General features: G+C 30.2%; 1 protein-coding gene across 1 annotated transcript; it reads right to left on the reverse strand.

Moving 5' to 3' along the window:
- Window positions 1–15,178: 15,178 nt before the first annotated feature.
- On the reverse strand, window positions 15,179–16,099 carry LOC145208030 (pyruvate dehydrogenase E1 component subunit alpha-like). Its single transcript, XM_080078864.1, has one exon. It carries the CDS (start codon window positions 16,097–16,099, stop codon window positions 15,179–15,181), a length of 921 nt encoding a protein of 306 aa, XP_079934990.1.
- Window positions 16,100–23,271: the final 7,172 nt, after the last annotated feature.

A 23,271-nucleotide genomic window follows, 5' to 3' on the forward strand; every position in this document is an offset into this window, starting at 1 on the left:
AGTTAATTGTGAGCACCAATTTTTAATACTATTCATTTTTGATATTGCCCCTTTCCATCCAAAATGTTTTATTTCATAATTTTGCAATCCTTTTTTCAAAACTTCACTTGCAATGTTATGAATATTTTCATCAATAGTGGTTTGTATGTATAAGCCGCCAGTTTTATAAAGAAAATCTTTATTATATTTTCTTATTATTTCTTTTTTTATCATTTCTATTATGAAATTTGTTTGTTGTAAAAATTTATTATAATTTTCATTTAATATTATAGGTTTTCTTTTTAATTCACTAGATTCATTTTTTGAGATATAGTTATTGTCAGCCATTTTATCTAGAATCCAATTCCTTCTTTTTAAAGTTATATTTTTATTTTTCAAGGGAGTTACCCTACTAGGGGCTTGAGCTAATGAGGCTAAAAGTGCTGACTCTTCTATAGATAAATCTGTACAAGATTTATTAAAATACTTAAGAGATGCAGCAGCTACTCCATAAGATCCATGTCCTAGATATATTTTATTAAGGTATATTTCCATAATTTCATTTTTAGACAGTATTTTGGTGATTTTAAATGACAATAAAATTTCTTGTAACTTTCTCTTAAAGGTTTTCTCGTTTGATAATAAAATATTTTTTACTGTTTGTTGTGTTATTGTTGAACCACCAGCAAGTGATTGATCTTTTTTACGAAATATATTTTCAATAATAGATCGTATTATACCTAAAATATCAATGCCACTATTTGTATAAAATGTTCTATCTTCAGCAGAGATAAAAGCATGTATTGTGTGTTTAGGTAAAAGAGATATTGGAATAAATATTCTATTTTCATCGTATAACTCAGATAATAAAGAGTGATTATAAGAATAGATATGGCTAGAAGTATTCATACGTTTCAATGTTTCTTTATTATAGTTTGGCAAAGTTTTATTCACATAAAATAAAGTAATAGATATAAAAATTATTGATGCAAATATTATGCTCACTATTGAAGAGATTAGTATATTTACAATAGATACTTTGCAAAGTGACCTTAGAAAAGAAGATGCAATTTTCACGTTTACGACATACAAAAATAGGTAAGAATGCTAGATTATATATGTAAAGTATGTGTAAAATATCATATATTACAATTTGTACTAGTATCAAATCTTTAGTTGTTTTATATATAGATAATAGTATATTAGCAATATAATTGTCTATATTGCTTTTATATTGTATCATTTATATCTGATAGTAGATGTTTTAGTGGTATTTCTGATATGCAAGATGTACTTACGCGTAAAAATGAATGTTTAAATAAATGCAATAGTGAGGATATTATAACCTATACAAGTGAATCTGTATCATGTGCTCACCCTGATAAAATAGCTGATTCTATTTCAGATTTGATACTTGACGAGTGCATATCTATTAATAGATACGCTCATTCTGCTATAGAGACTATGGTGACAAAAAATAAAGTAATACTTGCTGGAGAGGTAGGTGGTGTAAGTTTAAACCCTGATATTATAGACTCATTAGTCAGAAAATTTTTGTTTGATAATTGTCTAAGTAATTATGAATTTTGTCATGACACAGTGGAAATACTTAATTTCATTCATGAGCAATCCAGTGAGATTAATAGAGGGGTAATTCATGACTTAGGAAAAATAGGGGCTGGTGACCAAGGTATAGTTTATGGGTATGCAGAGAACTCAAATGATTCTTATATGCCTCTAACAATATATTATGCGCATAAAATAGTTTCTTCAGTGATTGCATCTATAAAGAGGGGTGATTTGCTTGGATTAGGTCCAGATGCTAAAACACAAGTTACACTCGATCACCGTATGGGTAAGGTGTCAGTAAACAATGTTGTGATTTCTATTCAACATAGAAAAAATATACGAGTTACTGAGATAAATATGCTTTATTCTTATGTCAAAGATATCTTTGACTTAGATCAAATAGATTTTTCTATGGATAATTTTATTGTCAACCCTTCCGGGTCATTTATCAGGGGAGGGCCATCAGTAGATACTGGTTTAACTGGTAGAAAAATAATAGTTGATACATATGGAGGGATTGTCCCTCATGGTGGTGGAGCCTTTTCGGGGAAAGATGCAACAAAAATTGACCGTTCTGCAGCATACTTTGCTAGATATGTTGCAAAAAATATTGTATCTTCTGGCATAGCAAAAAAATGTTTGATCAGTATCGCATATGCTATTGGTATGGTACAACCTGTTTCTATTTCACTAGATACTTTTGGGACATCTGAACATCCTGATCACATAATCAGAAATTTTATAAAAGAATATTTTGATTTTTCACCGGAGTATATAATAAAAAGACTTTTACTTAGAACACCGTTTTATAAAGAAACATCTTCATATGGTCATTTTGGTAGGGATGTATCTGAAAGTGGTTGTTTTTCTTGGGAAGTAATAGATTGTGCAGATGATATAAGAAGGAACTTTTCATAGAAAAGCAACGTATGGTTACAAAAAAGACTATGAAAACACACAGTTTCTTATGAGGAAATTGGTTATATAATGACTATATTTAACCTTGTCACATAATATACTTTGCAAATATATTTAAAGCTTATTTGATGAACTTATTTTTTCCTAAAAGTTTTATATCAAATGTATATTGGTGTACCATCCTTTCTTTATCATACCCTTGATACCTTGATAGCAATAGTTTGTTTACAGAGGATGTATTATTTGTGATAGTAGATACTTCAGATGGTAAATATGTGAAGTACATTTTAGTATTCAGTGTGAAGAAATCACGGTGTGAGACTATGAAATATATGACAGGAGTATATGACGAATTTTCTGATTCAGAACCTGGTATTATAGTAAAGAACCTGTAATTTCCTATATTATCTGTAACAGATGTTCCAGTAGAAGTAAAATTTCTATCATAACTATCTACAGCAATACTACGACTATTAATATCAGAATATTGAAAATCACCTTTATAATTTGCATGTAATATTCTAATTTGTGCTCCTGGTATTGGTATGGAATTTTGATCTATAATTTTTCCTGTTATTTCAATTTTGATTCCTAATGCAGAAAATGGTGAACCAGGTAATCTTGTTAAGTCATTGCTTTTATGAAATTCCTTTGGAATTTCAACATCAAATATTATTTCTGGAGTATGACCCGCTGTGCTATATTTAGTTGCTTCATCACTATCAGACAGTGCAGGCAAGCTAATTGATAACATGGAAAAAAATATAAATACAAAGATAGATAATTTCAGTTTTATGATAGACATACTTTAAAAATGTTTTTAATATTACGAACAAAACAAATAGAAATGCAGTTTTATATTAATGACGCTGATTCTATACTTTAATATCTCACTTAAGATACTCATACAAGTATATATTAACTTTGTAAATTTACATTAAAATTTTGCTGCATAACGCCATTATGATAAATTAATGGCATATCATAATCAAACATAAATTGTGGATTTTATCTTTTTATATGTTATAATTCTGTGATGTATTTTACGGTTCGTTCTTGCATATCTCTATTTTATATTCCTAATATTTGTTATTTTGATTGAAGTAGGTAAAGTGTATTGTATTAAGCTTCTGTTATAAGTTTAGGTTTTTTTCTGTTCGAATTGTACTTGATTTAGGTTTGTTGTATATATTTCTGGTTTTATATGGTTTCTAATGACGTTATAGATTTTGATTATGATGGCCTTGTGTCCAGGTTTGCTAAGGGCAATACCGACACTGGTTCATCTGCTGTTCAGGTTATTCTTCTTACTAAAAGGGTTGCTACTTTAACTGCTCACCTTAAGGTTCATAAAAAAGACTTGCACTCTCGTAGGGGGTTAAAGGCTATTTTAAGTAAGAGAAAAAAGCTTCTATCGTATATAAGGGACAATATTGGTACTGATTTATACCTATCTGTTATACGGGACCTTGGTTTGCGTAAATAGAGATATGACGCGGCTTAATTGCCTTATGTGTTGTGACATTATGTTTGTCTTGAATGTTATTTTGGTATGTGTTTTTTATGTTTTTTGTTGTAGGGGTTTTTAATGTCAAGTTATGTTGACTCTATTGAGTGGTGTGGTAAGACTTTGTCTTTAGAGGTGGGTTCTATGGCCCTCCAAACTGAATCTAGTGTTCTTGTTAGGTATGGAAATAGTGCGCTTTTAGTTACTGTGGCTGTTTCTTCTGATGGTGTTGCTTATGATTCTGATAAATCCAGCGTGATTGGTGGTTTAATGGTCAATTTTGTGTCAAAGTTTTATGCTACCGGTAGATTGCCACAAGGTTTTATAAAGAGAGAAGGGAAACCTTCTGAAAGAGATGTGTTGGCATCTAGAATTGTAGATAGGGCTATTAGGCCCATGCTTCCTGATTTAAATAGGAGAGATATAGCTATTACTTGTTCTCTTTTGTCATATGATGTTGAAGATAATAAAAATATTCCTGAGGTTATGGGGTTAATTGGTGCTTCTGTGGCTCTTATGATGTCTAGGGTGAAGTTTGATGATCCGGTTGTTGGTGTTAATACATCTTTGGACTCTGAGGGAAGGTTTAATTCCAACATATCTTTTAATAGTTCAGATTTAGATTTTTTTGTTGCATGCACAGAATCTTCTGTGGTTATGGTGGAAGCGCTCGCTAATGAAGTAAATGAGGATGTTGTAATAGATGCATTGAAGTTCTCTCATGAAGGCTTAAAAGTAGTAATTTCATTTATTAAAGACTTTGTTGATTCTGTTGAGAATAATAGTGAAGTTAGTTTTGTTGTAAAAAGCAATAAAGATGACTTATATACTAATGATGAACTCAAATCTTCAATTAAATCAGGTTTCTTTGAGAGATTTAATGAAATATATACAAATTATGATATATCAAAAAGTTCTAGAACAGATGAGTTAAATGCTGTTAGAAAAGATGTAGTTGCAAAGTTTAAAGACTCTTTCGACTTAGATGAACTATCGTATTTTTTAAAATCTGTTGAATCAGAAATAGTGATTGATAACTTGTTTGAACATTCAAAAAGAATAGATGGGCGGGGGTTAGATGATATACGTGATATAACTATTAATCTTGATACGCTCGAAAATGTACATGGTTCGGCGTTATTTACTAGAGGTGGCACTCAATCTTTATCAATTGTTACGCTGGGTTCTCATTCTGATGCTCAGGTTGTTGATGATATACATGGTGTACGTAAGGAATCATTTATGCTGCATTATAATTTTCCTCCTTTTTCTGTTGGTGAAGCAAAAGCTTCAAGAGCTGTTAGTAGGCGTGAAATTGGTCATGGTAGGTTAGCTCATAAGGGGTTGTCGTTTGTAGTGCCAGAATATTCTGATTATCCATATACTGTGCGTGTTGTTTCTGAAATACTGTCATCAGATGGTTCTTCATCTATGGCAACTGTATGTGCATCATCTGTTGCACTTATGCTTGCTTCAGTTCCTGTTTCTAAACATGTGGCAGGTGTTGCTATGGGCCTTGTTGCTAAAGATAATGGTGATTTTGTTGTATTAACTGATATAAGTGGTGATGAAGATGCTTTGGGGCATATGGACCTTAAAGTAGTTGGTACATATGATGGTATTACTGCAATGCAAATGGATATAAAACTCTCTGGTATAAAATATGAGGTTATATCTTCTGCACTTGAAAAATCTAAAGTTGCGCGCTACAAAATTCTAGACATAATGAATTCATATATATCTACGCCTTCTGCATCTGGTAAGAATAATGTTCCTTCTGTTTCTACATTCAGTGTAAAACAGGCTGATATCAGAAAAATCATTGGTGCTGGTGGAAAGAATATAAGAGCTATTTCTGATAGTTTTTCTGTAAGGGTTGATGTTGATAATGACAGTTTGAAGGTATATTTATTCTCAGATTCAAACTCAGATGTTCAAGCAGCTCAGGAATTTATTCAAAGATTTGTAGATCCATCATATGAAGTATGCATAGGAGACACTTTGTTTGTTATGGTGAGAAGGGTTGTATCTTTTGGTATATTTGTAGATATTACTTCTGATTGTCAAGGTCTGATACATATCAGTGAAGTTCGCAGATATCAAAGCGTTGTTGATGATGGCAAAATTTTTGATGTTGGTGCAATAATCAAGGTTCTTGTTAAGGATATTGATCGTTCTGGAAAAATAAAGTTAGTTTTTCCAGATTTTACTGAGGAACCTTCTAACATTGAGCGTGATTATGATGATGATGATGATGACGATGCTTATATAGATGGTGCTGATGATGAACATCAAGAATCTGTTTCACACTCAGATGATAGCATTGATGATGAGGATGATGAAGAAGGTTTTGTGAGTGATGAACAACAAGGTACTGGTGGTTATAATAATAATGAGGAATATAATCAACATGGTAGGAGACCCTCAAGGCCACCGTCTAGAAGGAGGGTTCCTAATACTAGACCATCTTATAGACGATATCCTAATAATAACAGTGGTAGACCTCAATCTTCTTACAGAGGAGAAGGTGGTGGTGGTGGTAATAAAGCACCTTCTTTTTATGAAGAATCTTCATCACACCATGATAAGGGACATAACTCTTATAACCGTTCTTCCGCTCCATCATATTCTGAATCTCGTGATTCATCAGGTCAAGCAGGTGGATGGAATAATGATAGAAGGTATAATTCTAAGAGAAAAAACCCTAATGCTACAAAAAATTCTTCTTCTACTTTTCGTAAACGTTTTGTAAGAAAGGACAGTAGGGATACTAGAGACACTAGGGATACTAGGCGTAACGTTAAGAAGGATAGTGATAATAATCATAGATTCTTTTAATTTATGAGGTACTTTACCTATGATAATAAAAGGTAATATTTCTGATTGGAGCGTGGTTGTAGGTATTGAAACCCACGCTCAAATTATGTCTAATAATAAGCTTTTCTCATCTAGTGAGGTCGATTTTTTATCTTCTCCTAATTCTAATGTTGCTTTGTTTGATGCGGCTTTACCAGGTATATTACCTGTGTTAAACCTTTCCTGTGTAGAAAAAGCTGTTAAAGCAGGTTTAGCTATTGGTGGTAAGGTAAATAACCGATCTTCTTTTGATAGAAAGAATTATTTTTATCCAGACCTTCCGTCTGGTTATCAGATAACACAATTTTTTCACCCCATTGTTTCTGGTGGGGGTGTTTATGTAGGTTCTGGTGATTCTAAGAAATTTATATCTATAGATAGAATACATATTGAACAAGATGCAGGTAAAAATATTCATCAAGGGAATTGTACTTATGTTGATTTGAATAGAGCAGGGTGTGCTTTAATGGAGATTGTATCAAATGCTGATATTGTATCTCCAGATGAAGCTGTTTTGTATGTAAAAAATCTCAGAAATATATTACGATATGTTGGTTCTTCTGAAGCTAATATGGAAAAAGGGGAGTTTAGGTGTGATGTCAATGTTTCTGTTCATCCTGTAGGTTCAAATGAACTGCGGACAAGATGTGAGATAAAAAACCTTAATTCTTTCAATAGTATATATAAAGCTATTATATATGAAGCAAACAGACATGTTGAACTATATGAATCTGGTGGTAAGGTATCTCAGGAAACAAGGATGTTTAATATCGATACAGGGGTTACTACTTTAATGCGAGATAAACAAGATGCTGTGGATTATAGGTATTTTCCTGACCCTGATGTTCCAGAAGTTATATTGAGTGATGAGTATGTAAAATCGCTTACAATACCAGAGTTACCACATCAGAAAAGAGAACGATATTTATCAAATTTCGCTTTATCGGAGTATGATTGTGATTTGTTATTAGCGGATCGTGATGTTGCTTTATTTTTTGAGGCTGTTTCTGCGAAACATGAGCCTAAAAAAGTAGCAAGTTTTATAACTATTGATTTGTTTTCTAAATTTAATAGGACAAATTCGGATATATCAAATTTGAAGTTTTCTTCCGATGAAATGATAGAATTATTTGATCTTATAAAAGATGGATCTGTATCGGATAAAGCTGCAAAAAGAGTGTTTAATGTTATGTTTGAGTCTGGTAAGAAACCATCTGATATAGTATCTGAGCTTGGTTTGGTTCAGGTTAATGACGAAAATCTTATACGTTCTGTGGTCAAAAATATTATAGATAATAACCAAGATAAAGTTGATCAATATAAATCTGGAAAGACTAAAGTATTATCTTTTTTTGTTGGTGCAGTTATGAAGGAAATGAAAGGTAGGGCAAATCCTAGGATAGCTAATGAGATATTACTTTCGTATTTGGATAAATGATACAATCATATGAAAAACTTGTAAATGATGGTGTTCTATTACATTGTGATGAGCAATATGAAGCTGTGTCTTTTTTACAGAAATTTGATATTTCAAAAAGACGATTTTTTTATAATGCGGATTACGTATGCGCTGTCTATCTGTGTGGGGGCGTAGGTTCAGGTAAGTCTACTATTTTAGATATATATTATAATAACACAGTATTCAAGAGAAAGCTTAAAGTTCATTTTAGTGAATTTTTATACCTTTTACATGATAGGATTAATGTCAGAGGTGATAGTATAGATTTTCTTGCTTCTTCAATATTAAAGGAATATGATGTTTTGTGTATTGACGAGTTTCATGTATATGATGTTGCTGATGCTTCTATTATTTTTCAGTTATTTTCCATACTCATAGATAAGAAAATAAAAATTGTATCAACTTCAAATTATTCTATTACTGATTTATATAAAGATGGTTTGTATAGAGAAAGGTTTATTGTGTATATAAAAAAATTGAATGAGTATTTTACTACGATTGATTTTACAGATGGAATAGATTACAGAAAGGTTGAAAAAAATGAAAAATCCTATTTCTTTAAAAATAATAGTAAGGAAAATTTGTATAATTTATTTTCTTTTTTATCAATTGTTGCTAAATCTCGTTTTTCTAAGTTTGATACTTCACATGGGTGTGTACGATCGGAATGTACTGATAATATTATGTATGTTTCTTTTGATGAATTGATTAGGCAAAACTTTGGCATCCAAGATTATATAAGTATTTGTAAAAAATTTGACTATATAATGATAAGTGATGTTGAAAAAATTGATGATCGTAATATTTTAAGACGTTTTATTATTTTTATAGACCAGTGTTATGAAAATAAAGTAAAACTCGCTATGTCATCGGAAGATGTGCTTTTAGATAACATTACATCAATTGATTATCAAGATTATGCCAGAACGCATTCAAGGTTGATGGAGCTATTACAAAAATAAATTAACCTACATTATTGACATAGGCATTATTATTTGTGTATTATGATTATTTTTTACCATTATTGGCGACTTAGAATCTATTATCATTAATCTAAGTTTTTTATTATTAAATGATGATAATGCATCAATTAAATACCTATAGTTTATATTTAACGATATTTCACTATTTATATTACAATCTATACTTAACTGCTCTGTTGCAGTTCCATATTCAGGGTTCTTTGCTGATACATTAACAATATTTTCATTAAACTTTATGTTAACAGCCCTACTCTTATCTGACAGTATTACTGAAACTCTATCTATAGTGGTTATAAAGTTTTCTCTATCTATTTCTATATTATATAGTATATCATCTTCGTTGGGTATGATAGAACTATACTGAGGGAAAGTAGCGTCTATCAGTTTTGACACGATAGTTTTGTTTTTAAGTGATATTTTGACTTTTTTTACTGTCTTGCTAAAATATATACCAATTTTTTCATCTTCTTTTATTATTTTACCTATCTCCAGAGAAGTTTTTCTAGGTATTATGAAGCTTAGTTGTTGATCTTGTTGCTGATCATATTCTACTTTGTTATGGGAAAGCCTATGTATATCAGTTGAAGCTGCATTTAAGAAACCATTTTCAATATGGAAAAATATACCTCGGAGATTTATCCTTATATTATCTGTTGGCATTGAGTTTTTTGTTGATTCTATTAGTTCTGACATATCCTCGCTTTTTAATTCAATGTATTGATCTAATGCTTCAGATGTTATTTCTGGAAATGTAGAGCTTTCATAATATGGTATAGAAAAAGATGATGAATCACTTTTTATCAAAATTTTATTGTTTTGAAAATAAAATTTTATAAATGAAGATTTACGTGACTTTCTTATTATGTCATATAATAGAAACGATGGTACAGTTATGTCTTTTTTCAAAGAAAACATCTGTTTCTATTGTTTCTGTAAAAGATACCTCCATATCTGTTGCTGAAAATGAAACAGTATTATCTTTAACCTTTATAGATATGTTATTTAGTCCAGGTAAAAGTGTCTTGCGATCAACTATTCCAATCAATTTAGACAAAGTTGTAAGCAACACATCTCTATCTATGCTAAAATATTCTATACACTTGTCTATAGCATTAATATTCATGAAGGTGAAGCAATTAAAGAATTTTATTATATCATGATTTTTATGCATGCTAAATTGCTTTTATCATATTAATACTTTATCTATGTATTTTATAGTGACGATAGTGAAAGATTATTTGGTTTTGATAGTATATTACAGAGTGATTTATTGTGTTTTATTTTGCAAAAATGAATGTTAATGGTAACAATTTTGTTATCATAGATAATCGTGACTCATCATATGAACTTTCGTCGATAAAGGTGCATCAAATATGTGATTTCAGATTTGGAATAGGTTGTGATCAATTAATTATTCTAATTTCTAGTGATAATTATGCAGTATGTAAAATGCTGATTTATAATTCTGATGGTAGCGAAGCGTATTCATGTGGTAACGCTATAGCCTGTGTTACAAATCTTTTAATCTCTCAGAAGCAAGGAGGGTTCTTGTCATTAGAAGTTGGGAAAAAGGTTGTTAATTCATATAAGATAGAAAATGGGTACTCACTTGTGAATTTAGGAACTGTGTCATTTGATTGGAGGGATATACCTGTTGCTCATCCTATAAATTGTAAAGAATTTTTTATAAAATATGTAGATGTGCCAGGTATAATGGTTTATTTAGGAAATTCTCATGTAGTATTTTTTGTTGATGATATAGATAAGTATGATATAACAAATATTGGTCCTAACATAGAAAATGATCCTTTATTCATAGATGGGGTGAATGTTATACTAGCGCAATTTATAGGTAATTACATTAGAATAAAAATATGGGGAAAGAGGTACAGGTGCTACTCTTTCTTGTGGTTCAGGAATATGTGCTACTGTGATATCATCAGTTATAAAAGGGATATGTAGCCCTGGCAAATTTATAAAAGTTATATCAGATGGTGGGGAGTCGTACTCTTCGTATAAGGAAGAAGAATCTTTATTAAAAGTGAAACCATCATTTGTATTTTCTGGTGTTTATTAGAATAAAATGTATTGATATTACAGATAAAAACTTTTGTATTTTATGTGAATTTTTATTAAAAATAATATATATGCGATCTTAGTAATTTATATATTCTAATATGTTATAATTTCACATTGCTTGTTGTTTAATAACGTTATTCATGGGTTCTTTGATAAAGGTATGCTTTAATTGTGACAGAGCAACAATTTTAGCACTTATTCTAATATTTATTTTTGGTTACTCTATATACAATACTATACCAAAAGAAAAGGCTCCAGATGTACAAATACCTATAGTTTCTGTTTTTACATCTTTACCGTGGTATATCTCCTGAGGACAGTTCAAGGTTAATAGTTAGTCCTATATATTCTAAGTTATCTTCTATATCAGGTTTAAAACAGATAAATTCTACTGCTATGACTGGAGGGGCAAATGTAGTTTTGGAGTTTAGTGCAGGTTATGATATATCAAAGGCTATTTCTGATGTTAAATCTAAAATAGATGAGATTATACCAGAACTCCCTAGAGATGCTGAGAGGCCTGTAATTAAAGAGATGAATCTGAGCTTATTACCGGTTCTAAATATAGTTTTATTTGGTGGTGAAAGTGAACGAGAGTTATTGTTTTTGCAAAGAGATTACAAAAATTAGTGAAGATGTCACCTAATGTTCTTGATGTTGATATAGCAGGAGAGCTTGAGCATTCTGTTGAGGTTATTGTTGATTATAATACACTTTATAACTATGACCTTAACCTTTCTGATGTTGCTTACAATATATCGCGTAATAATACACTTGTCAGGGCAGGGGAAATTTTTTGATAAGGGGTATTCTGTTACGTTGCATGGCTCAATAGAGGATGTTGATGACATTTATAACCTTCCAATTAAGTCAGATGGTAAATCTGTAATGTTATTAAAGGATGTATCTCTTATAAAGCCAGTGTTTAAAGATAAAGAAAGCGAGGCAAATGTTAATGGTAACAATGCTATTGTAATAGAAGTATCTAAAAGAATTGGTAAAAATATAATTGAGACTATTGATGATGTACGTGGTATCGTTGACGAGTTTAAAAAGGTTATACCAAGTAATGTAGGTGTTGTTTTCTCATTTGATCAATCTGAATCAATTATAACAACATTAGAAGATTTAAAAAATAATATTATTTTTGCAACTGTTATTGTAATGCTTATAGTGATGTTTTTTATGAATTTTACATCGTCTATTCTTGTTGCTATTGCTATTCCAGGGGCATTTTTAATGGCTATTATGTGTATTTATCTTATGGGTTATACATTGAATATTGTTGTTCTATTTGGCTTGATAATGTCTGTTGGGATGCTGGTTGACCCTGCTATTGTTGTTGCAGAATATGCAGATCGAAAATTGATTAGTGGTAGTAGTAAAAAGAATCATATTTAACAGCATCTCTTAGTGTTTATAAACCTATAATTTCTTCAACACTTACAACACTAGCTGTATTCATGCCATTATTGTTTTGCCTGGTGTTACTGGGCAATTTATGAAGTATCTTCCAATTACGATGATAGTTACACTTTTCAGCATCTCTATTAATGTCGCTTGTTTTTTGTCCTACTGTCGGTTCCATAATAGGTAAGCCATCAACTTCAGATGAATCTGTAATAAGGAGCATTGTTGCAATAGATAATGGTGATTTAAAGAATATAGGAGGTTTTTATAAGAAGTATTACATGTTTTTAGATAAGGTATTATCTTCCCACAAGTTGTTTATTTCTATTATTATTTTCTAGCTTATTTTTTATAGTATTTCTATATTCTGTTATTGGAAAAGGTGTTGAATTTTTCCAAATGTTGAACCAGAAATGTCTTTAATAAGTGTAAGGTCACAGGGTAATATAGGTATGGGATAAAAAATCTGAAATAGTTGGCAATATTATTAATGAGGTATTGGATATTGATAAGGACAAAAATGAAATTAAGACTGTGTATGGTCGTTCAGGTAATTTCATGGATCTAAATAACCTTACAGATGATATAATTGGCCAGATACAGTTGGAATTTTCTCATTGGCAGAAACGCAGAAAGGTTGGTTTAATACTTGACGATCTTAATAGTATTTCTAATAAATTTCCTGGCATTACAATCGAGATTGAATCTCAGAAACAAGGACCATCACAAGGTAGACCTATACAGGTTATTTTAAGCAGTGCATATGGTAATTTTGATGATTATTATAAAATCAGCTAAGTTGGTGCGTGATATCATGAAAAATAAAGTTAAAGGGTTAAATAATATTTCAGATAGTATTCCTACTTCTGAGATGCAATGGAGGATTGATGTGGATAAAGAGCTAGCATTAATTAAGGGTATAGATACTGTAACGATTGGTAAATATATTCAACTTTGCAACCTCTGGATTAGTTATATCTTCTTATACATCTTCATTCTTTGATTCTCAGATAGATATTGTGCTACGACTCCCCAAAGAAGAGCGCACTCTTGATGTTCTAGAATCTCTTAAGGTGCATACAAAAGAAGGGTGCGTTCCTATAAAATCGTTTATAAATATAATTCCAGAAAATAAAGTTAAGTATGTTAATGAGTTGGATGGTGAAACAATTGTAAAGATCACATCCGGTATAGATGAGGGTGTCCTTGTTTCTGACAAGATGGGAGAAATAGAAAAATATTTATTGATGAATATTCTAAATTCCCGGAAGGAATAAAATTATCTTTTAAAGGTGAGTTAGAAGAACAAAAGGATGCTCAGCAATTTCTTACTACAGCATTTATTTCTGCTATACTACTTGTTATATTCATATTAGTTATTCAGTTTAACAGTTATATTGATACTATTGTTATTATGACAGCTATTATATTTTCTATTACTGGTGTTATTTTAGGGCTTCTTATTACTGGACAAGCATTTGGAATTGTGATGTGTGGGGTTGGTATTATAACACTTGCAGGTACTGTAGTGAATAATAATATATTGTTAATTGAAAGTTTTAATAATCATAAAAAGCTTAGAGATGTGCGTGAAGCTATTTATGTGCTTCTGTAAGCAGATTAAAACCTATATTATTAACTGTAGCAACAACTGTTTTGGGGCTCTTGCCTATGTCATTAGGGATTAATATAGATTTCTTAGGGCTTGAGGTTACGTATGATGCCCCATCTGTTCAGAGGTGGAGACAAATTTCTACTACTATTGCTGGGGGTTTATCATTTGCTACAATACTTACGTTGTTTTTTACACCTTGCTTGCTTTTGCTTATATATAACAGGAATTCAAATACTAAAGATAAATAATATAGAATGTTCTGTGGGAGTATTTTAGCCAATAGAAAAAGATGTGTTAGGATATATATTTATCGGTGTAAACAAAGTTATTGGCAATGCCTTGCATTTGGAACAATATTTATATATCTTGTACAGTACTTGTTGTATCCATATACAGGATTCAAATACTAAAGACAAATAATATAGAATGTTCTGTGAGAGTATTTTAGTACATAGAAAAAGATGTGTTAGGGATATATATTTATCGGTGTAAACAAAGTTATTGGCAATGCCTTGCATTTGGAACAATATTTATATACCTTGTACAGTACTTGTTGTATCCATATACAGGATTCAAATACTAAAGATAAATAATATGGAATGTTCTGTGAGAGTATTTTAGTACATAGAAAAAGATGTGTTAGGATATATATTTATTGGTGTAGACAAAATTATTGGTATTGCCTTGCATTTGGAACAATATTTATATTATCTATAACTTGTTTTACACATATACAGGTACCCAAATAGTGAATAGAAATGCTTTACCATTAAAAGTGTAACGTTATTGATAAACGTCATCATCTATAGATAAACGTCATCATCTATAGTTGATATATCTGGATAATCATCCTTTATTGCGAAGTCATGGGCTTCTTTTGCAATGTTTTTTGTTTCTGAGAATATAGATGATAACTCTTCTTCTGTAGTTATGTTATTAGATAACATGTGCTCTTTAAGTATTTTTATGGGATCCTTGTTATCTTTGATACTATCAACCTCACTTTTATCTCTATATTTGGCAGGGTCAGACATGGAATGACCTTTGTACCTGTATGTATTCATTTCTAGCAATATAGGAGAGCTAGTTTCAATACAGTGTTTTCGTGCAAAAGTAATATGGTTTATAACATCAAATATGTCCATTCCATCAACAGAGTACCCTGGTATTTCAAATGATTTCCCCCTTCCAGACAAGCTTTTGGTATAAGAGACTCTTTCTATAGCGGTTCCCATTCCATATTGATTATTTTCAATAATATATACAACAGGAATATTCCATATTTGCGCCATATTAAATGATTCATACACCTGTCCTTGGTTTGCAGCCCCATCACCGAAACATGTGAAACATACATTTTGTTTGTTGTGATATTTATTAGCAAATGCCAAGCCTGTCCCTATAGGAGCAGATGCCCCAACAATTCCATGTCCTCCAAAAAAATTATCTTTTGTATTAAACATATGCATAGAACCACCTTTTCCTTTGGAACATCCATGTTTTTTTCCAAGTAATTCAGACATAACATACCTTGGATCTGTACCAGAAAGTAAGATAAATCCATGTATTCTGTATGTGCTAACAATTTGATCACCTTTATCTTTGCAATAATCTATTCCTGCTGCTATAGCTTCTTGACCATCATATAAATGGCAAAAACCACTTATGTGTTTTTTTAAGTATAATTTAGCTGTTTCGTTTTCAAAATACCTTATCAAAGACATTTTTTTTATTATATCTATCTTATCTTGGTTTGATATGCTTATGCTTTCCATTGTCTTATAAAAAATAAAAAATATAATTTTGTATGTAAACCGTAATATACTGATGTGAACAGAGGCTTAAAAGGTTTGTCACTCCGAGTGAAAATAATATGTATCTTCAAGGGTAACATATTTTTTTAATTTATTCTAAGCTTTGATTGTAAAATTTTGAGTATTATTTTCTGCATTGAGTCAGTATAAGTATTGTATATCACTATAGTGTTATTTTTTATGTATTCAGTTGTTAAAATTAGTGAAATATAATATAAAAATACATGTATATGAATACAATTACATTGATACTATAAGTACACATACTGCTAATTCAATTATTAAAGTTTAGTAGGGAATATAAATTAAATATTTTAAAGTTAAATAGGCTATATTTTATATTTATATATGTTATAATATAAAATTATTATTTATAATATTTATATTATGCCTAGGAAAAATACTGAACAGAAAACTACATGCTTACCACAAAGTAAAAGAAGCACTAAAAAAGGCACTACTACTAAGCAGACCCTTTCTATTACTGAGCATGTTAAAACAAAGGTTGAGTTGGCATACTTGATTACGATTCATCTTCGCAATACATGTTCATTGGTGAAGAGTTCACCGCGTGATGATTTATCTGTAACTGCACGAGAAGATATTAATGATATAAAAAAAATGGTATCTACAAAAAACCAGAAGGGGTAGAAGATTATATTAGGCATGCTCAATTAATTTTCAAAGCTGTATGTAGGGATGTTGAACAAGAAAGTGTTCATTATAAAGACTTCTGTGGTGTTTATATTCATACAAACTTTACTAATAAAGAAGCAATAAATGTTAAAAAATATAATTCTCGTTATGACAAAGCAGGGCGTACTGTTCATAGTTCATTGGACAAGTTTTTTTTGCTGAAAGAAAGGTTTGAAATACCTAAGGGTCCTCTTGAGTTCTACTCAATGTTTACTCCTACAGACAAAAATTCTCTTTCTATTTTTGCGGATGATGATAAATTTTCAGAATATGTGAAGAGCTTTTCAGAAGATGAGCATAAAGAGATAGATGATTTTTTATGTGAACTTACAAAAAAACCTATAAAAACACAAAGAAGACTGACACAAAGAGGAGCTTGTTTAGCGCAATCATTGAGTGATTGTAAAGTTAGTAATGAAAGTAATATTGAGCAACAGGGAAGTTCAAGAATGTCAAAATAGTTGATACTATAAAGATATTCTTATATTTTTATGGATGATGATACTTTTAAGTACATGAAGGGCTTTTTCTGAAGGTGAACATAAAGATAGATAATTTATATATATAAATACAATTATGTTGATACTATAAGTGCTACACTGCTAACTCAACTATTAAAGTTTAGTAGGGAATATAAATTAAATATTTTAGAGACAAATAAACTATACTTTATATTTATATATGTTATAGTATGAAATTATTATTTATAATATTTATATTGTGCTTAGGAAAAAGACTACACAGAAAACTACATGATCAACAGCACACAGACAAAGTGCTAAAAAACGCACTAACACTAAGCAGGCCCTTTCTATTACTGAGCATGTTAAAACAAAGGCTGGGTTGGCATACTTAATTATGATTCATCTTCGCGATACATATTCATTGGTGAAGAGTTCACCGTATGATGATTTACCAACTGCACGAGAAGATAGTAATGATATAACAAAAAATGGTGTTTGCAAAAAACTAGAACGCTCAGAAGATTGTATTAGGTTTTATAAATTAATTTTAAAAGCTGTATGTAGGAATGTTGAACAAGGAAGTGTTAATTATAAAGACTTCTGTGGTGTTTATATTTATACAAACTTTACTTAATAAAGAAGCAATAAATGTTAGTAAATATAATTCACGTTATGACAAAGCAGGGCGTACTGTTAATACTTCATTTAAAGACTTTCTTTTTCTGAAAGAAAGGTTGACAACACCTAAGGGTCCTCTTGAGTTCTACTCAATGTTTACTCCTACAGACAAAAATTCTCTTTCTATTTTTGCGGATGATGATAAATTTTCAGAATATGTGAAGAGCTTTTCAGAAGATGATAATAGAGAGATAGATGATTTTCTATGTGAACTTACAAAAAAACCTATGAAAATAAAAAGAAGACTGACAAAAAGAGAAGCTTGTCTAGTGCAATCATTGAGTGATTGTAAAGTTAGTAATGAAAGTAATATTGAGCAACAGGGAAGTTCAAGAATGTAAAAACAGTTGATACTATAAAGATATTCTTATATTTTTATGGATGATGATACTTTTAAGTACATGAAGGGCTTTTTTTTGAAGCTGAACATAAAGATAGATAATTTATATGTGTATAAATACAGTTACGTTGATACTATGAGTTCATATACTGCTAACTCAACTATTAAAGTTTAGTAGGAGTGTAAATTAAATATTTTAAAGTTAAATAGACTATACTTTATATTTATATATGTTATAACATAAAATTATTATTTATAATGTTTATGTTATGCCTAAGAAAAATGCTAAACATAAAAGTACATGCTCATCACAAAGTAAAAAAAGCTCTAAAAAAAGCTCTAAAAAAGACACTAAGCGTGTCTTTAATATTGTGGATTTTGTTAAAACAAAGGCTGAGTTAGCATGCCTGATTGCGATTCATCTTAACAAGACATATGGACATGTTAAGAGTACAGTATTTGATAATGCATCTGAAGTTGATTATGATTTTGCACAAATTGGTGATTATGGTAAATTGTCCAGCGATTGTAATGGACATTTTTCATTAATTCTTAAATCGGTATTGAGAGATGTTGAAAAAGGAAATGTTAATTATGATAATTGGTGTGGTATTTATATTTATACAGACTTTACTGATATGACAAAAATAAATGCTGAAAAATATGATGCACGTTATAAAAAAACAGGCTACAGAAGAATTTGCACTGTGTATACATCATTGGAATGTTTTAAGAAGTATAAGGCTGTCTCTTGTGCTGCGTATAATAAAGTAGTAAAACTCAATCCTGGAGTTGCTATAAATCCTCCTTATATTCTCATGACTAACGATCAATTTTCAGAATATGTGAAGAACTTTTCAGAAGAAGAGCATAAAGAGATAGATAGTTTTCTATGTGAACTTGAAAAAAATCCTATAAAACAACTGACACAATCTTTGGATGGCTGTAGTATTAATCATGCAAGTAATACTGAGCAACAAGGAAGTTCAAGAATGTCAAAATAGTTGATACTATAAAGGTTTTTATGGGTGATGATGTATTTTGGTGATAGCATTGTGATGTATGTAATTCAAGAAGGATTAACTGAAAAAGGTATTAAAGGTATAACCTTCTAATGTTACATGGGTATACTGAAGCTATTTATAAGGCTTTCTGATAGAACTTTCCACCCGTCTATTAAAACAAAAAATATAATTTTAAAAGGTAATGATATTGTTACTGGTGGTAGCATCATCATACCCATTGACATAAGTATAGACGCTACTAGCATGTCTATTATTAAAAACGGTAAGAACACTAAAAATCCTATTTCAAAACCCTTATGAAGCTCACTTATCATAAATGCAGGTATCAGTATTCTATAAGGTATGTCTTCAGCAGACGGTACTTTATCCTCATCTACGTTCATATACTGTATAAAGGATGCAATGTCCTTTTCTCTTGTATTAAGCAGCATGAACCTGTGAAATGGCTCTGATGCTTTTTCTATTGCCTCTGTTTCTGTTATTTCATTTTCTAATAATGGTTTTATCCCAATATCATATGATTCTTGTAATGTTGGTGCCATTACAAACATTGTTAAGAATATAGATAATGATATTATAATGCTGTTTGGAGGCGATTGTTGCAGTCCTATAGCGCTTCGTAAGAGCGTTAATGATACGATAAAACGAGTGAAAGATGTTACCATCATTAGTAATGATGGCGCTAAACTAAAAAGTGTTATTGCTATTATTATTTGGAGCACGTTTGATGATAAGCTTTCGTTACCATTTACATCAAGGTTTAAAGATAGAGCATATGAGTTAGTATGAAGCAATGATAAGATTATAAACACCGAGAAGTTCTGTTTTATATATTTCATGGAACTTTGCTTTTATAGGTAAGAATATAAAGTACATATAAAAGTATAGTCATTATAGGTAATTATCAACATATTATTAGCTATACTTATATGAGGCTTTATATGATTATGGTTTGTCAATAAAGCTAATATTTATTATTAATGTAATTTAACAACTTATATATGGGATTTAGTGTGTTAGTTAGTTCTCAGTAGTTTTTTTATCTATTAATATGTCTGATGATGGACCAGTGAGTATTATATATTCAATATTATCTCTTTTAACAACAGTTATTTTTTTTTTCCAATCTATATAAATAGAGTCTACTATTAAGAATTTTTTACTAGAAGTATTTGTTATTATCGATGAGTATTTATATTTTTTCAGGGAGAATACAAATATTGCAAATAATATTATTAATGCGAATACGATAAAGAAACATTTTATATATATATAGGTCATAGTAGAATACACTTATTTTTTTATATATGCTTTATACGCTTTTTTGTTGTAATCCGTATCATTAACATTTTTTTTATATACAAAGTTTTTTGCGTTATCTATTTTTAATATCAAGCCTTGTAATTTATAAGAGTACTCTCGCAGTTTTTCTTTATTATCTACATTTTTCAATATATCTTTAATACGTGATACTTCTTTAACCAAAGTAGAATAATAGTCATCATCTTCAGTACCAGATCCTATCTTCAATAAAACATAATCAATGTTTTTGAAGATAAGATCTAGTTCATCTAAGTCTGTTCTACTCATTTTGTTATGCTACCTAATTATGATTCAGTATAGTACATGATGTAAGCAAAATTATACACAGTATGATAATTTCTACAAGGTGTATACTAGGAAAAACAGATTTCTTTAAACATATATGGAACAAATGACTATTAGCAATGTTAGAGAATTGGTTGTAAAGGATTAATCATTACCTTCGATAAGTCTAGGTATAACAAAACATTTACTAGGATCATCAGATGAATACGATTCAAATTTTGGATATTCTGCGTTTGATACATCATCATTGCTGTTTATAGAAAGATTACTGAATAATTTTATACAATCATCATCAGTACCAGGTTCTTTTTCTATAGAGTTTACAAATTCTGTTACGTTATTACACCATGATTCAATTTTTTCAATATATTGAGAATAGTGATCAAGGTTTTCAATGTCAGGATTGAATTTACAGCAATTCTTTAAAAATTTTTTAAGTTCATCTTTATCCATGTAACAATTATCCCATAACTAACAAAAATATAGTGGAAATATGATGAATATAATAATTAAACTAAGGATAATATTTTATCATCAAATCAACGATATTACAGATATTGTACTTAAGTTATCGTATGAATTAATTAATCAATACTTTTTTGGTCCAATTATCTTGTAAAAAATCATAACTCTCACCACCGTATTATAAAATGAATATTGTATAAAGTAAAACAAAGTTGATAAATATAACGATATTAGTAATATTATTTCTGTATCTACACAAAAGCTTTATTGCCTCGTGGCTTTATGGATAATAACATTCTTGCATATTTATTATTTGTTAAATGTTTTGTCATTATGTCTTGTAATAATATTAATATAATTATTATATAATTATAGATATGACGCGTGTTTGATGTGTGTTATGAAATTTTAATAAACTGTTTTTGTATATGTCTGTGAAAAATATAGGTAGCGATAAGGATAATAACGGAGGTGATTATGAATCACCTTATTTTTATGAAAATAATTCGGATATGCTTTCAGAAATACTTAAGTGTTCATCTAATTCTGGCGATGAAAACTTTATAAATTTTCTTAATAAATTTTATGTATCATTTTTTGATAAAAACCTTTCTGATTATCGAACATTAGCATATATTGCTGATGATTTATATAAATTTTTCATGTGCAGAAAAAAAGATGAAAGTATGGTTGAGGTTTTTAACCCTGACCTTTTAATTGATACGGGTAATAGTTCTGATAATGTTATTTCATCCAATAGCTATACCTTTATTAAAATTGTGAATAAGGATATGGTATTTCTTGTTGATTCTTTAAGTAATGAGATTAAGAATAACCATTTGATTATTATACAATACAGAATCAATGCTATTCTTGATGTTGAGAGAGATTCTAAAGGGATTTTAAAGATAATAAAAGCCTCAGATTGGACGTTGTAGAATAGTTTGGATAAAGCTTTAACGGTAATTACATAAAATAAGCTTGTATTTTCAAAAAACTGTAAAATCCACCTGTATTCTTTAAAAAAATAAGCTTTGGCTGTTTTTAAAGCCAAATAATTGTCACATATGTATTTGGTAAATCAAAAATTAAAAAAAAAAAAGAGGACGACTTGTTTTTTATCAAAAAGAAGGACAGCGCAAAGTGGACTGGATCGGTAAACCATAATACAACCTCCTGGTTGTGCAGAACAGTAGTTCCAATATTTCTAAACTTTGAATTTGCGACACCGTGATGGGTATGCATTTTTATCAGTAAAACAATGAAGCCCTTCGATGATTTAGTTTTCATGAAGGGCGGTTTTGAGCCAGTGCCCTTAACAGGGGTCCGCAAATATTTTTTGGGGCAACCCTAAAAAAAATTGCTCTAAATTCTCGCGACCCAAGCATTTTGTTAGCATTTAAGTTTGTGGAAAATACTAAGCAACTAAATATCAATATGAGGGCTGCTATTATGCTATTGTCAGTTGCTATTTTCATATAAAACAATAGGTAAACGAACGCATTTATTCTAACAAATGAGAACGATGGGCTCTGTGTTGAGAACACAGCAAATCAATTCGAGCTTTAATTTGAGACGGCAAGCCGAAGATCGTCCTCTACTTGTAGTCTTGATCTGTATTTGCTTTTAATATAAGATAGTGCAAAAAACGCATGACTGCTTGCACAGGTGCGCTTAACTTATTGCATTGTCACATAGACCAGTGGTCTGCAACCCGACCCCAAGTGCCTAAACTTTTTCTGGGGTCGCTATAAATTCACTTTATTGACGTTTAAATTTATGACCAAAAATGAGAAGTTTTTGTTC

Source organism: Phallusia mammillata, unplaced genomic scaffold (genome assembly GCF_965637545.1).
Source record: "Phallusia mammillata unplaced genomic scaffold, kaPhaMamm4.hap1.1 HAP1_SCAFFOLD_199, whole genome shotgun sequence".
NCBI lineage: Eukaryota > Metazoa > Chordata > Ascidiacea > Phlebobranchia > Ascidiidae > Phallusia > Phallusia mammillata.

Bases quoted from the DNA above. Each gene is read 5' to 3' on its own strand.
- LOC145208030 (XM_080078864.1), bottom strand. From the start codon at position 16,099: ATGTCTTTGATAAGGTATTTTGAAAACGAAACAGCTAAATTATACTTA.